The sequence below is a fragment of the Falco naumanni genome, chromosome 13 (assembly GCF_017639655.2).
Source record: "Falco naumanni isolate bFalNau1 chromosome 13, bFalNau1.pat, whole genome shotgun sequence".
NCBI classification, from domain to species: domain Eukaryota; kingdom Metazoa; phylum Chordata; class Aves; order Falconiformes; family Falconidae; genus Falco; species Falco naumanni.
In genome coordinates this window covers 20,172,406-20,187,954 of record NC_054066.1, presented here as the reverse complement: position 1 = coordinate 20,187,954, position 15,549 = coordinate 20,172,406, and the positions used below count along the sequence as shown (strand labels likewise).

Sequence of the window (15,549 nt, the reverse complement as noted above, 5' to 3'; positions counted from 1 at the left end):
CCCCCCACCCACCCCCCTTCCTAAATGTGCAATCAAAGCTCCCTACCCTTTTCCTCTCCTACACTTCGGGCAGGGGTATACAGAAGCACTGTTATCAGACTGTGCAAAAATTACCGAAAGTAATAAGAAACCAAAATGAACTCATTTTAGGGAGAGGATAAAATAATTGCACTACAAGAAAACATCACTACATGTTTCCTTAGGGGACTGAAAGGAATCAGTTCTTCCCTCAAGATACTCATAACTACAGTAGACTAATAGGATTCATGTTCCTGAAAGCCTCTGTGTCATTTTTAAGGTAAATGACTAGCACAAGCCAGAGAAGCTGTAGGACAAAGTCAGCTTCCAAAAAGGTACAGAACTCTCAGGTCCTTTAGTCATGAATGGAAAACATCAGAATCACAGAGTTTTGATATTGAGAGTTAGAAGAACCACAGGAATTAACCACCACAGTGCAACTCATAATTAACCAAGAAGCCTTCACAGGCAAACATAATCTGAATAAGCTTTTACGTACTCCAAGGCCATTTCTTGAATGGGACTATCTACCTGCTTCACAGCTATCCTTACTCACACGCTAAGATATTTGCAATGCCAGCCTCCACTGAGACACAAAGAAAAACATTCAGGTCCCTGCAAAGATGATAGCAGAAATGATACAAACTCTACTACTATTTTGCTTGTAGGTTCAATTACTAAAGAGCAGGTTTTGGTTTTGCTTCATCTCCATTTTTAGTGCTTTCGCCCCCTTTATTATTTACACAGAGCACCACTAGTCTCAGGGTTAAACAAAAAATCCCTAATGATGAAAGCCAATCACTCACTCTTGAGCTTCTAGGGTCATTTTTACCAGGCTGATCTTTGCCTGTCTGCAATCCTTTGTCAATACTTATCTAATTTATTAAAGTATTAGCAGCTTATGTGGGACCTAAGACCCAATTACCATCAAAATGCCTTCATGCCTTAACAGCTGCTCTAAATGAGCTAATGGCTTGTATAGGAATAATAATATCTGTAATCACTTTATATTATACATTACATCCTTATGTGGCAGAGATTTGGTACAGTCCTTTAATCAAATGTCCTGGAAATAAGTATTTAACAACAACACTTTATCCACTCATTGGAGCATCTAATGTTCACTGCCTATTTGCAATGCTTAAGTATATTCCAAATGGGGGGTGAAATGTATCTATTCCATAGCCCAGCACACAAAAAAAGCATGCAGTCTACTCAAACATACGACATTAAATGGCATTCAATTGAATTCTCGGCACCAAATGCAAAGGATTGTGATCCAGCAACCACAGACTGCAGAGGGGGCAGAGGAATGACTTATATTGTAAAAAGAGTTCAAAATGTTCTTCGTCACAGTAGCTGTCACACATCTTTGCTTCCCTGCTAAGCCCTGCACCTCCACCTCAGAGCCAGGAGTTGCCACCTCGTCTCCAACGTAATGCTGTATGCAGCAGGTCGCTCACTGTGCCGCTGCAAAAGTGGTCACGTCATTGCTGCACAAAGCCTCTCTGATGATCCAAGCCAGAAGTTTTCTTCCCACAGCCACCCTAAAATGGGATGGTTTTGGTGTTGACCATCATCAGAAAGGGCACATTTGTGATGTATCAGCTGGAATTAAGGAGGACAGGGAAGGCACAGCCAGAGGCAAGCAAATGGAAAAACCTCCAGGCGACCCCATGGTAGAGCAAGAACTCGTAACCATGCATGTATCCCTCTGCAGTAACTCGGTGTTGAAGCAAGGTTGCCAAAAGGTGCGTGCATAGTAACTCTTCAGCTCTGCTGTCGACCTAATTTAGGCCACATCCTCCAAAACAGTTTGATAATCAATGCGAGAAGCATTTTTCTCCTCTAATACTGAAGGTGGGGTTTGATGCTTTCTGGATGTTTAATGCTCCTTTCAAGTTTGATGTTCCCAGCTTCCATGATGTTCTCACGTGTTCATGCTGATAAAGTTTGAGTGAATTGTGAACCTCAGAGCTTGTGAGAAAGGCAACTTTGATCCAGTGTCCACCCAAAGGAAACAGAGATGGATGGGATCCTGAGGAAGGCCAGTGCTGCTGTTCAGCTGCCAGCCCGCTGTTCTGCTGGGAAGCTCTTGGCCACCTCGCTCTCCTTGGTGTCTGACTCTACTGAGGCTGTACTGCAGGAATCGTTGTACATGTCTGAAAAGGAGGACAAGGGCATTGTCACTACGGTAAGTCTAAAGGACATCTACAGTCTTGAGGTTCATTGTTAAAAGCCTGAAATAAAATAAAAAATAAATAATCACAGTTCTATTGCCCTCCCAATTCCTTCACTAAAGGCGAGGGAGGCTCTTTTGGCATGTAACTAACTGTAATGTGCGTGTGGCTTTATTTATTTTTCTTTTGAAGCATTAGACATGCCAAAGAAATAAGAGCTGTAGTTAGGCACTGAGGGTGGAGACAGAACTGACCTGCCGTGGAGGTGAAGGAGCAGCAATTACCAAACTCCCTTTAAACCACAGCAAAGAATCCTGGTTAACTTTCAAAAAAAGGTTTTTCTTCACTTCAACAAACTGACTTAAAAATAAAATAAAATCAAAGAAACCAGTAACTCAGAATAAAATGCTGGTAGCTCTCTACCACAGGTCCCCAGGGAATGGCTGTGCCAGATTTTGCTTTCTTCTCTTACCAGAAGAAAAGCAGGACACATTTTTGGTAAATTATATTTAAGGATGGGTAAAAATTAATCTAAAATTGTAAAACTTTGATCTGCAGAGTTGCTGAGGCTCAGCTTTTCCAGTGCAACCTGCCTGGCTGTTAGGTCAGACCCAACGCTGAGAAAGGATGACTTTTAGTGCTGATTTGGCTGAAATCTTGCCAGAGCAGCCCTTCCTCCAGCCTTTGGAGCCAGCAGTGAAATATGATGAAAGCAGTAATGGTACAGGCGATTTCAATGTCTTCAAACCTAGACCAGAACTACAGCCCTGATGCTGATCTAAATCCAAAGCCTACCCAAGCCAGGACGAAAGCTATCCTGCAGTCACAACGCACCCTGCCATATGGCATACTTGGGCTAGCTGTAAAGTAGCTAGCCTGGGTACTGGTAGCCACAGGAGTTTGGTGGGAGATTTGTGTTCTGCCCAGGAAGGGGAAAACAACTAAACCATGCCAAGGTAAGCTGCTGTGCCTAACTAGCCCTGATACCCGCGGCACCGAACTGCAGGCTAGCTCAGCTGCACCACCAGAGGCTGCAGCACGGACACACACTCAGGCAGAGTCCTTTAATACAGAAAACACACTGGTTATCACATCCTTTTTTTGTATGAAAAAGAGAATTAAATGCCAATAACACATTTTCTCTGTTACCTGCATTGCTGTTCTTAATTATGTTGTTACTTTCCCCCTCTGCTGGCTGCAATATACTGGAAGGAACCCAGTCGCTTTTCTCAGAGACCAGTTTCTTCACTAACCTGAAATTCAGAGAAGAGTCATTGAACTTCCCCACATTCCCTTTCCCTGGGTTGTGTTTCTTAGAGGTGCATGTTGGGCAGCTATTTTCTCAACTAAGGAAGAAGGCAGAGGACCCAGAGCAGTCCTACAGGTAGCTGGTGACTAAGTTTCAGCAGTTTCAGCGACCCAGTATCCCAGATCAAGCTCACTTGCAAGCAGATTGTGTGACAAGGAAGCAGTGGCCTTGGCCTGTGTTTGAGACCCTAGGCCACATTCAGAGCTGAAGAAAATGAATCTCTCATATTGTCCATCCCCCTTCCGTCAATACCATCCTGGGTGGACGTGTTCAGTTCCCACCTACTTCATCTGATGGGACTTGCTCCCATCTCAGCTGCATGTCAGCTCTGAGTGAAGGGTCTGACTGCACAGGCACTTCAAGGAGGTCAGCTCTTCTTCCTCCAAACTACCCATGGAAGGAGAATTCAGATGTCCAGCCAGGTCAGTTCCTAACACTCATTTGTAAGCAAGAGAGAATAAATAGACCAAAATTTGTGTGAGCTCAAGAGGGCCAGATTCATTCCATGTTGTCAATCTCATATCTAAGCTTTTGGGGCTAAAAATGCACTCTGGTTAACTGCTGCAGCTTGGTGGAAGGAATGGGGATTTTATTGATGTACCTTATGGCAGGGTGCTGCCTTTGACAGTTGTCTTTCCAGCTAAAAGGTGTCAAAAGCCCAAATATTCCCCTCCATTTCCTTTATGCAAACCTCTGTCTTCTCAAGGCTCGTGTCACAAGCGTTTGGGATGAAAGCCCACCAAAGCTGCTCATATGTGCTCATATGTTCATGCCTTCTACTGCCTCTTTCACATTGTGGTCAACGAGGTGAGGGGATTTGGATTTGATTTTGAAGAGGCTTTGACATTCTTCTGAATATTTTCCATCTTTTCCAGGAGGTTATGGCTGTTGTACCTGTTAAATTCTGTGTCTCTGCTGTACTTACCATTGACCGTTCTCTCCTTCCTGCACAAACTGCACCAAATCGCCATCCTCAAATGTAAGAGAATCTGGGAAACAGCTGTCAAAACTGCCTTCTACCCGAAAAAGGTTGGTCCCCTGAAACGGATGAAACAACGCACCAGAAATACAGTCACTGTGGATGAAAGAACACTGTGCGAGAGAGTGAGTTTAGTTAAATGCTGAATTAGGCCTTTTAATCTGGCAGAGGTTTCTTCTGTAGGGAATTCTGTCAGTTTATTCCTTTTACCATGCCCAGGTTAACTACTACTCAAACTTAGGACAAAAGTATGCTGTGCATTCAGGCTTTAGAATTAACTGGCCAGCCGTTGTTCTGATACAGAAATTAGGTTTGTGACACCAGGTTTAGTTATCTGGAAAAGTCTGAAATTACTTTTTTAAAGGCTCAGCGTTTTCCCTCACTTTTATAACAGGTAAAGCTACAGCTTACAAGTAAGGGTGACTTTTTAGGGTACAAATGATCAACAAAATAGCCTTGGAATAACCTCCCAACACCCCAGATCAAATTCCCGCCTTCTGTATTCCCACACATCCATGAATTTAAGACTGGTATGAACCCAAACTTCAACAGGTTAAATTGTGATCTTTAGAGAAGAGGAGGTTGCACTGGGAAAGGCAGCATAATTTGAAAAAGGCATTACATTGTTAGGGTTGGTCTCTTCCTCCAAGTCAGAAGAGTTGGAGAGTTCATCTGTGCTGGAGGGGATGGCTTCAAAATCTTCAAATGTGTCTAGAGATGGCATTTGCCTGCTGGGCCAACCTTTTCAAAGGAGATAAACCAAAAAGTGTTACCTATCAGTCATTAGCCTCTTTCAGACTCAGTCTTTCAAAAACAAATACCACCGGTTCACTTCCCACTATTCTGCTTACTGAATTGTTTGTACCTTTTTACAGCTTGTTCCCTGATTTTGCCATAAAAATTTCATTGCAACCATTACTCCGTCTCTAAAAACATGTACCACTTGCTGTCATTTGTGGGAAGGCAGACTGTGTGGCCACAGTGTGCATGCCCATCAGCACCTTGAGTGTTCAGCATTGCTAAATAACTTCAGCTCAGGATGTACAAAAAGCAAGGACCAGGAATATTTCTGAGGAGTGAGAACTGTAGCAAATGATAACTTTTGCCAACATGGTTTTCAGAAGGCCATGCTCATTCAGTTCCCAGATTACCTTCACATGTTTACCTATAAAATGAAGTCCACTGAATTTTGGTTGACTTCTTATCTCCGTCTCACACCAAGGTGATATTACCACCTAAGCAACTTACAAGACTATACCCTGGAGCAGACTGGAAGTGCAGGGAAGGGACAGAGTAAACAACAAGGGCAAAAAGACAACTAGACCTTGGTGGTAGGTAGAGAAGATCTCATTAATATTTCTCCTGTTAACAGACTTATTGCATGGTTTGCACCCAAAACCACCCCAGCCCAGTGGAAGGGACTTAGTGAGAGATATCCAGCCCAAGCACAACAGCTGCTCTCTTTCCTTACAAAGGCATGCCCAGAGGACGTGTCCTGAGGGAAATTCAGGCTAAGCCTTATAAGACCTGCCTGCCTGAGGCTCCCATGATGGAAAAGTAACTCGGCCTCTTCTGTACAGATGGCAATCACAATACAACTTTCCTTCATGTTTGATGTTTGTCCCTTTTCTGATGGGGATGACTACAGTCGAGCTAGAAGGAAACAGACCTTGCATCTACCGAGGGATTCTGCAGCCCTGACAGGTATAAACTGAATGGAGTCAGTTGAATCATGATGTGCCTTCCTACTTCATCTACCCGCTGTGCAATAGCTGATTCACAGGGACTTGAGCTGAGCAGCTGCTGAATCAAGTTCTTTCCAGCCTGTGGGCCATTGCTTTTGGCAAGGCAAAGCAGTGCTCTGACAACAAGGCACCAAGACAGATGGTCACACAGTGGGATTATGCATAATCCAGCACCCACAACTAACCTGGCCTGAGACAATACAAAACACGAGTCAGGCAGTTCAGGCAGTAAACAGAAAAGTTTTGTGATCTGGGAGAAATAGGTTTATTAATTGATTTATTTATTCCTTCCCCGTGTACATTCCCCCTGCTACAGGCACTGGTTGGTGCAACGTGTGGTCATGCAGCTCTGCAGCCCCTTCTCCCTCCTGTTACACAAGGACCGTGACTCCCCCGACCACTGCAGCTCAGTTACAGGAGAGGCAGCGACCGCCTTCCACCAGGGCAGATCCCCAGCTGTAACCCTGCAGGTGCGGTTAGGTCACCCACACTTTCCAAGGTGTAAACTAGGCTCTGAAGCAGCATTCGTGTGCTCGGCTGTGAGTGTCCCTGCCAAGGTCTATACCGACAGAGTCACAGAGTTTTAAGGCAGAAGAGGCAATTTCAGTTACAGACCATGCAGCATACAGAACTGGACCTCGTATTCTGCATCAGCTGAATCACACCAGCAAAATACTAACAACTGTCTAAATGTACAATAATACATAAACGCTAATGCGTTTCAAACTGCTACAGCTATTTTACTTCAAATTCACAGGTTGGAATACAAACACCAGAAGAAAAAGATATCCCCCTTCCCCCTTAGACAAAGCTTCAGTGACCTTTTGCCACTGTCATTTGTAGAAAGCATCCAAAGCAGAAACCTAAACAGCAAGGGTTCCTTACAAATACATCCATTGGCTTTCCTCTTCCATTCCAGAACTGCTATCCTCATTTCAGAGACTAAGAAATAGCCTAAGTTTTATGTACTTCAAGCTGTGAAATAACACAGATCAAATTCTGAGCCCTCTCACGTCAGTTAAAAGAATTATTTTCAGCTGTGCCTGACCTACAGAGAACCAGAACCTGGGACATTGTTTCTATACCTTGTTCTTACAATGCTTTCATGGGAAATAATGTTCATTAAAAGAGAAAAATCTCTTTAAGTTATAAAGAGTAACTATTATCATAAATTTACATTACACTCTCAAACTGAGATGAAAAATGTGTTAATTTTGTTTACCTGTCTGTGAAGCAGATCTAGGTACAGGTCTCGCGGTAGAACCAGTATTACATTTAGTCTGGGCCAATATGGTGTTCTCAAAAGCATCTGTGACAGGAAGTACAATTTGTGTCTTCAAGGTGAAACAGTGACCAGACAACCAGTCCAAAGTGAATTCCTGAATCACCTCTGCAACTGGTAGTCTTTTTAACAAACATGTGGACTGGGGTCCAACAGTTACAAAAGAGGAGACACATGACCAGCACAAATGAGTGAAAAGACAGCAGCATTCCACAGAAAAAACTGTAAGTCTGAGAAGGACAGAGAACAGCCAAATGAATCAAACAGAAATACTGATGTTAATTAAGGAAAATAATTGCTGGGTGAAGAGTGCAGTGTTCTATTTCGCTACAGCTTGCTCACATGTTTTTAACATCTTCCTTGCAGCATTTCAAATCATTCTGTAGGTGATGATATATGGCTTTGATGCCCATCCATACAGCAACGAGAGGGAACCAGGGAGGCTCTTCTTCCCAGCCAGATGTGAATGATCTCACTCTTGATGAACGCTATGCAATTGTGTGGGGGAAGTTTTTATCTATGTACATCAAATCCTTTGTGTTATTAACTCTGTCAGGGCCCTGTCAATAGCAGTATTATCTTCTGGTGAAGGGGTGAGAATGTTCATTGTTTCCTACTTAAAGAAACTCGGTGTTGTGAGGGATGTTGTGCAGTACCACCATGGTTTTAATCAGTGAGGACCAAGTAAGCTTTACCCTACAGACAGTACTTGCACCTTGAAATACCCCCTACCTCTGCAGCCACATGGTATGCTGAGATCAGAAGTATCTGTCAGTGAGGAAAGTGAGGTATGAATACCACAGCTCCTGGTGCTGGGTGCCAGGGTGATTCCAAACATAGTGCCAGGGGTCACTGACAAAAGGAAAAACTCTGCAAACAGCAGAACTACTATTTCCCCTGCTGTCTCTGAATTGCTTCTTGCAACCTCTGTGTTCTAATTTCCTCTTCTGTGGGGAGCGACACAGGAGATAGCTCTGATATGTCACTGATTCCATCACTGACCTGGCCACCTGCCCTTTCTACCAAGGTTTTGTGCGAAGCAATACAATCCCAAGAAGGATTCCTCAGCCGACGTCTCTCTCCCCCCTGTCTTGTAGTAGGGACATCTGACTGCTTTCGCCCCACAAGGCAACATGCTCTGGCAAACGCTTGTGTAAAGGGGAAAGCTGCCAATGGAAGCTGGTGATCTTTTGGTGGCTGGGGAAAAACTTCCCAGTTTAACTCTTTGGTATTGTTTATTAAACAGTAATTGATGAGTCTGTTCCAACAAATAGGTGGAAATTTTGCTTGGCTGAAATGAAACACTGCACCTTAAATGGATACTAATGCACAGTAGCCTCTTCTGTAGTCTTTAGGCTCCTGCTCCTCTTATTAGGTATAGATACTAAAAAGGGAAGAGGGATGCAAGCAGCCAGATGCAGGTGAAGGTGAAAAGTAGCTCCTTCTCTCCCTGCTGCTGCACTCTATGGAGTGAGGTAGAAGCCAGGCAGAAAATCCAGATCCAGATGACAGTCTGTTTAATTTAGACAGTTTAATTTAGGGCCATCCCTAGGTGAAAGCTGGTAAATATAACATGAGTGCAGGGGACAGGCAAGGGGGTGACAAACTGTGTTTATCACAGTTAAACAGATAATGACACCAAATCCCTAAAGGACTCCAGTGTCGTCTGCCAGCAGTGATGAGATGTGAATTGAGTGAGTAATATCAAAAGAGTGCCGAACAGGTTTTCATGCAGGATGGAAATACTCATACCTTCAAACCCCAGGGGAGTTGGGTCACTCTTTATTTCATGTCTCTTGACTTTAACTGCAGGCACAAGGGGACCTGTGTGAAGTTTGCAGAGTCACAAGGCTGTAAATATTGTTGAAGGAGAAACTTGCTTTCCCATTACCTGGAAACACTACCTGCCTAATACTTTGTTTCACCCAGAAAAATGACCAACCCTTAAATTCTAGGTGGTGAAGATAAACACTTCTGTGATGTGGAAACAGATCCCTTTTTGCAAAAGACATTAAGACATAATAAATGTCATCTGCTTCCCATCAGGTTTCACAGATGCTTTCTCTCCCGTCCGGGAGATGGCACTAACGCCAGCAACTCACAGTCTCGGTTCCCTGCCCACGAGGCTGGCGGGGAAGAGCCCACAAAAGCCAACGCCCGCTCGTGCCCCACAGAAGTGGAGGGCATCTGTCACAGGTCCACGTACAGTGCTCCTCCTGTGTCCTGACTCCACATGTGGAGGACCGGCGATGTGACAGAGCTGAACTGTCAGCAGTGAGGACCAGCACACGGCAGTATGCAGTAGCCTTGAATGTGATGATCCACACACCCTAGCTAGATCTGCACTTGGCTGATCCTGAGACAAGACTCAAGCTTCGGTTCTTTTGTCATCTGAACTATTTCCTTAAAGCACATGCTTTATTTAACACTTAATTGATGAGCACTGGTTTTGTTTTCTAGCTTTCAAAATCATTACAAAAGTAGTTTTCTCAGCGTTCCAAGAAATTGCCAACAGCTTTGTGATAGACAGGATCCTAGGACAGGATTTTTTTATATGAAACTGTAAAGAAGTTTTAATTTCCTTCTAATTCACACATGCTCTTTTTGATAAAACACACCAAAGAGCAACCCTTGGTTACCCATTCTCTTTGTACAGAAGTGTTTCTTTCTGTTCCCCAACTTTGGAAATAAATATTAGAAAAGAATTCAGTCTTCCCATAACTTAGTAACAGTTCCGTATTTCTGAAGTTGTTGCCAATGACAGAAAGCTCTAAGAACCTCTTCTCCTGTGCTATACCCATCATTTCCACATAGTGATGTTTTAGTGCTATAATCTGAAGAGGATGGCAAAGAAACATTTGTAGGAAGCCAAAATATCTCATCCTTCCTTTGCCAATAAACCCCACTACACTCTCATTTCGTGACAGCCTCATTGCACAGTCAAGGACATGGTGCATATCCTTCGTAACTATTTAGAATGCACTAACTACTGTGCAACCTTTTTTTCTGACAAATATATAGCAAAGGTTTTTATACAAATGAATTCAGCTGTTGTTCTTTCTATTTTAGTTTGTGAATTGCCCCGCAAATCTTAAACTTGCAAATCAGTTCCTCCATTCCAGGAACTGCCAAAAGACAGTATATTCAGAATTTGATGTAAGACCATATGTTCTGTTCCCCAAACAGAACTCTGTAACTCTGACACGTAGGCATAGGTGCCTACAACCTCACTGATTTTCAACACAACCAGTTTGCCCAAATGCATGGGTTGCTTTTGAATTTAAATATAAGCACTGGTGCAGTAACTTAAAGCAAATTTTGTAAAAGTGCCTTTTATCAAAATAATCGCAGCTCAGAAGTAAAACTTTCAGAAGTTCCCACACAAACTACATAAAGTTCAGTACATTCTGGGCACCTGGCTCCCTTACACACGTCTGAAAATTTCCTTGAAAACATAATTTCTAATCATAACTGTGATTATGCTAAATATGCTTAAACCCAGCATCTATTGCTACTTCATTTTTGGCTTGATTTCAGGCTTTCTTACCCTCTGATGTCTGTTGAGGCTAAGCAATGAGAAGATTCTCTCCTCCTTGAAAGCAAAAATCCTAAACAGCTTTAAGGAAACAGAGAAATAATTTCTATTGAATTTCACTTTATCCAAACCAGGAAGAAGTTGGAAACCTAACCCCACATCAGCCAAAAATTAATCCAGTTTCCATGGAAACCAGAACCACTCCTTGAAGCCTATTATAGAGAAACTGAGTCACTATATATGCTGGCAGAACACCTTGATATACATTCAAAATGTCTTGGCCTGCCTCCCTGCAGGTGTTCTGCTGGTTCTGACTCTTCTTCTACTGGAACCTCCTGCATTTATAAAAACTGAGCCTGATGTACTCACTCTGATAACAGCATTTGGCAGTAAATGTATCAGCCAGCAGGAAGGGAGAAGGGTAGCTAAGCAAGCAGCATGACGGTACCTTTGGTCACAGCAGAAGAATTAACTGTGGTGCTGGTGGAGGAGGCTAGGGAAAAGCGACGGGTAACTTCTCTTTCCTTAGATTCGGGATCTGGGAGGACAGACAGATGCAATGCAGGGCAGAATTAGAGGTTAATAAGCACTAAGGGTAAACAAGGTCCAAAGTAAAGCAGCAGCTGGAAAAGGTAAATAGAAGGTAGGTTGCTCCTCTAAAACAGCCAGGAAAAATGCCCTCAATGAAGTGAAAGCACAGAAAGGAGTTTATATGAACATATTTTCAAAGCAATTCCAATTGTATCAATTTTAATGCTTCAGAAAGGGGAGTTATGCCAATTGATATTTTAACAACCAACTACTGTACAACTACAGCTACAAAACACAGAGAGATGAGCATGATGTTTAGAATGGTGTGTGTGTGTTTACAGATGAGGCTTGGATTATTTCAGACACACAACTGCTTGTTCTGTGATGACTGACCTGAAATACACCGAAAACCAAACTGTGGTTTGGAGCTCACATTTGTCATTTCTAGAAGTTAACTCTGTGAATGCCTGAAAGCATCTCTGAGCCTCCATCCTTCACTGTGCAAATCATCTTGGAGGAAGTGAAGGCAACAGAACTTTTTTTTGTTTACTCCAATCAGGATCCTGCCTTTTCTCAAAGCCCATTCAGAAGAAAACACAAATTCTCCAGATTAAAGTATGAGATGTGAGTAGCATTTTTGACTCAAAATATTTCATAACCAGATCAGAGGTATAAATGGACTAACTGTTCACTAGCTTCAGAGAGCACATGATGTTTCAAAACACACTGAGGTCATCACACAGCTCTTAGACTGTGTCTACGCATCTACAACACATCAGTACACTTCTTGCACCTACCAACTACAGCAGCACCACTTGGGATAAAAAGTTGCCTGCTTACAAATATTTCAGAATTAACTTTTTAGTCACTTCTGCTGAAAACACTCTAAGCTGCGCTCATCAAGTGAGTATTTCCATTGAGACATGAGTAAAGCTATTCACATGCTTCATATCTTAAGTCTCAGTAAGGTGCTTGAATGCTTAACTCAACCAGGACACAACCTCAGCTGAAAACGTTATTAGAAATGGCTTTAAATATTCTGTTGAAGGTTTTCAATTTGTCAAAAACTATTTGTGATTTTCATGTTTTGATTTTTAAAAACATCCAAGAAATATTTATGTAAAAATTAAGTAGTTGTTTCTGTTTTCACTGAAAAGTTGCCTGGGGTAAGTCAAGAGTTATTTCACGCAAACCCCTGCGTAGCACATGCTTACATGCTTTGCTGAATCTTTGCCCACATGTTCCTAGATGGTGCCTGTGGTTCAGAGGAATTTTCTGTTTCAGTTGTCCCCTTCCTCTTACCATGTCTATGTTCTTTTCTCTCTCTCTTACTTCCCTCCCTGCTGGTCTCCCCCAGTGTTTAACTGCCATACAGCACTGGAGTAAAATAAATTTCAGGTGATTTGATCTTTCAGGTTTAAATATCCTGTGCAGAACTATACTACTGTGAATATTTCCTTGCCAAGGATCTTAAAGTTCTCTTTCCCATTCTTCATCTCCACATTTTCTTATTGGAATGTTCAGTCACACAACGTTTCTCTTTACTTTTTTTTCCCCATATTTCTGCCTAATAAATGTCACATTCACTGTATGTTTCCAGTGGAGAAGAAATTTGTGTGACTGGTTGAACTGCAATTCCTATAATGTTTTATTATGCCAGAACATCAGGAAACCATATTAGCTCCTTAAAATCTCAGTGATTTTACTGTAGATTGGCTACTGTAAAAAGATTGTAAGTTCTGTACCTGCCAATGCACTTCCTTATCAATTTACTCATAAAAGCATATATATTCAAGTACATCCTTATCCACACCTCCTAAAAGTCTGAAGAAAAATGACAGGTTAAACTCTGCTCTCAGTGATAATTACAATGGAATGACCTCCCATTCAGGCTGTTGTAACTGCCCTTATTAAAATACAAAGAAAATTTCACTTTATACTTATAGTGCTGGGCTACATTTATACCACGCTGTGCTCTTAGAGACCCTGTTCCACCTCCAAGGAATATGAGCTTGGTTCTGCAAACAAGGACATTAATCCTGACCCAGGGGTGGGGGAGATGCAGAGCGCTACGAGTGTGGGCTTTCGTACACTCGGGTGCCCGTCCTGGTACAGCTGTCTTGGTGGTCTCTGCACTGATGGAGTGCAGGATGGTTAAAGTTTCTCCTCCAGACTTCAGCTTTCTTTGGCCAAAACACCAAGGTGCTTATATACGTTTTCAACCCCATCATATCCAGCCTGGGCAGACAGTTCAGCAATGCTTTGAGCATCCATGTTCCACTGCCCGTTGATATCCATCAGGCAATTTTGTTTTTCCCCTAGTTAGTCCTGTTATTTTATTGTTTAAACCTTCCCTTTTACGTGTTTTGGACATGAACAGACACAGTGGGCCTGACCCAAAGTATGCTCAGCTCAGTGTGCCATCTTCTGCCATGACCAGTAACAAACCTTAGACAAAGGGGTCAAGAGCATTAAGGACAAGCTTATTGCAGTAACTACCTTGTTACCTTCTTCAAGACCAGGTTGGATGGGGCTTTGAGCAACCTGGTCTTGTGGAAGGTGTCCCTGCCCATGGCAGGGGGTTGGAACTAGATGATTTTTAAGGTCCCTTCCAACCCAAACCATTCTGTGATTCTCACAGCTTCCAATTTGCCTTAACAGCCAGTCCATATAGCGTTAACGTGGCTTTGCATTGTCACCACCCGCAGAAATCACAACACTCTGCAAATCATCCAGCCTATTTGCCAGCTGGTTTCCTCTAGGCCAGGACCAGATTAGTAACTGAACAGCACAACAAAGTGAAATGGGACATCGTGCGATGGAGGTGTTTCACAGGAATCTCAAGTAACCAGACCGAGCAAGTCTTTGAGCTGAGAGCGCCTATAGCTTAGAGGGTATGAACTCTTCCGAACTGTGCTTTGCTGTCTGGAATGCTGAATACAACGCATGACACTTCACATGACAAGAAAAATTCAGATAAAAGAGCAAGAAAGGCCCAAACCAAAAGTCCAGATCCAAACTTGCCTGAATTACAGTATTATCCTGCATTTCTGAAATCTGTATTTTGTAATTGACTTCCCCAAGTCACAGGATCTGGAAACCACTCCCTTTTTTGCATTCAGAACATTGAACTGGTTTGTCCATCTTGGATCTTACTACCAAGTGGAGCTTTAACCTTGCAGCCAGAATGTTAACTGTGCTGGCTCTTAGTGTGTTCTCATCTACTTTATAACGTTGTCATTTAATGCTACGGTATTTCTCTTTTTATCCTTTCATCTTGCTTCTTCCTCCTTTCTGCTCATCTCCATCACTGCACACTCTGCCTTTCTCTCCCAGAGGAAATATCATTTATCAGAACAGGAGGAAAGCCATATATAATAACAATAAAAAGAGTAATTACATCACCTTTTCAGAAAGTGATTGTAAATAGTCATTAAACTTAGTTTCTAGTCACATTTCTTTCTTTCCCCTAAAGTCTGCTCCTTGTACAGTCGTCACAGGAACATGCAATGCTCTCTACTCATGGTTATTAAGTGTCCTCTAAACATTTATGCACAAAGACTCAGAGCTCACCACTTTACAGTGTCATATAACATAATTAAACAGAAATGGCAATAAACCCCAGATCTTCTGAATTCCCATTCCACAGCGTGACCACTAGGCCATAGCTGAGCAATATTCGAAAAAACAAAGAGGAAACAAAGAGGTCCAACCAATAAGCAAATTAACACATAAAAACCTCATGCAGCACAACACAGAGATGATATTCTTCCCTTCAATTGCTAAAAGAAGTTAGATTGGTGGTTTAAAACAAATTCACACTTTGGCCCTTGAGAAAAACTGGAAATACATGTTATTTGCACTGTGCACCACTAAAACACCCAACCAGTCAACTCAAAGGTTGCCTTGCCAACACTGCTGTGGGAGCAATTTTTGGTAACAGTTTCTTTGAGAAGCCATATGCGTGCAT

At 42.5% G+C, this 15,549-nt stretch overlaps 1 protein-coding gene across 7 annotated transcripts in view; it reads right to left on the bottom strand.

Moving 5' to 3' along the window:
- Positions 1-23: 23 nt before the first annotated feature.
- MCF2L2 (MCF.2 cell line derived transforming sequence-like 2) overlaps positions 24-15,549 on the bottom strand; it is a 181,291-nt gene continuing 165,765 nt past the window's right edge. For 4 of the 7 annotated variants that reach the window (XM_040613219.1, XM_040613217.1, XM_040613218.1 and 1 more), the window contains 7 exons: positions 11,497-11,586; positions 9,266-9,337; positions 7,454-7,540; positions 5,109-5,227; positions 4,433-4,545; positions 3,348-3,451; positions 24-2,180 (listed from right to left, as the gene is read on the bottom strand). In XM_040613219.1, coding sequence (XP_040469153.1) covers positions 2,080-2,180; positions 3,348-3,451; positions 4,433-4,545; positions 5,109-5,227; positions 7,454-7,540; positions 9,266-9,337; positions 11,497-11,586 — 686 coding nt within the window. In that variant the 3' untranslated portion in view covers positions 24-2,079. The remainder of the gene's footprint in view (positions 2,181-3,347; positions 3,452-4,432; positions 4,546-5,108; positions 5,228-7,453; positions 7,541-9,265; positions 9,338-11,496; positions 11,587-15,549) is intronic. The other 3 variants (XM_040613221.1, XM_040613222.1, XM_040613224.1) reach the window with 2 other exon arrangements.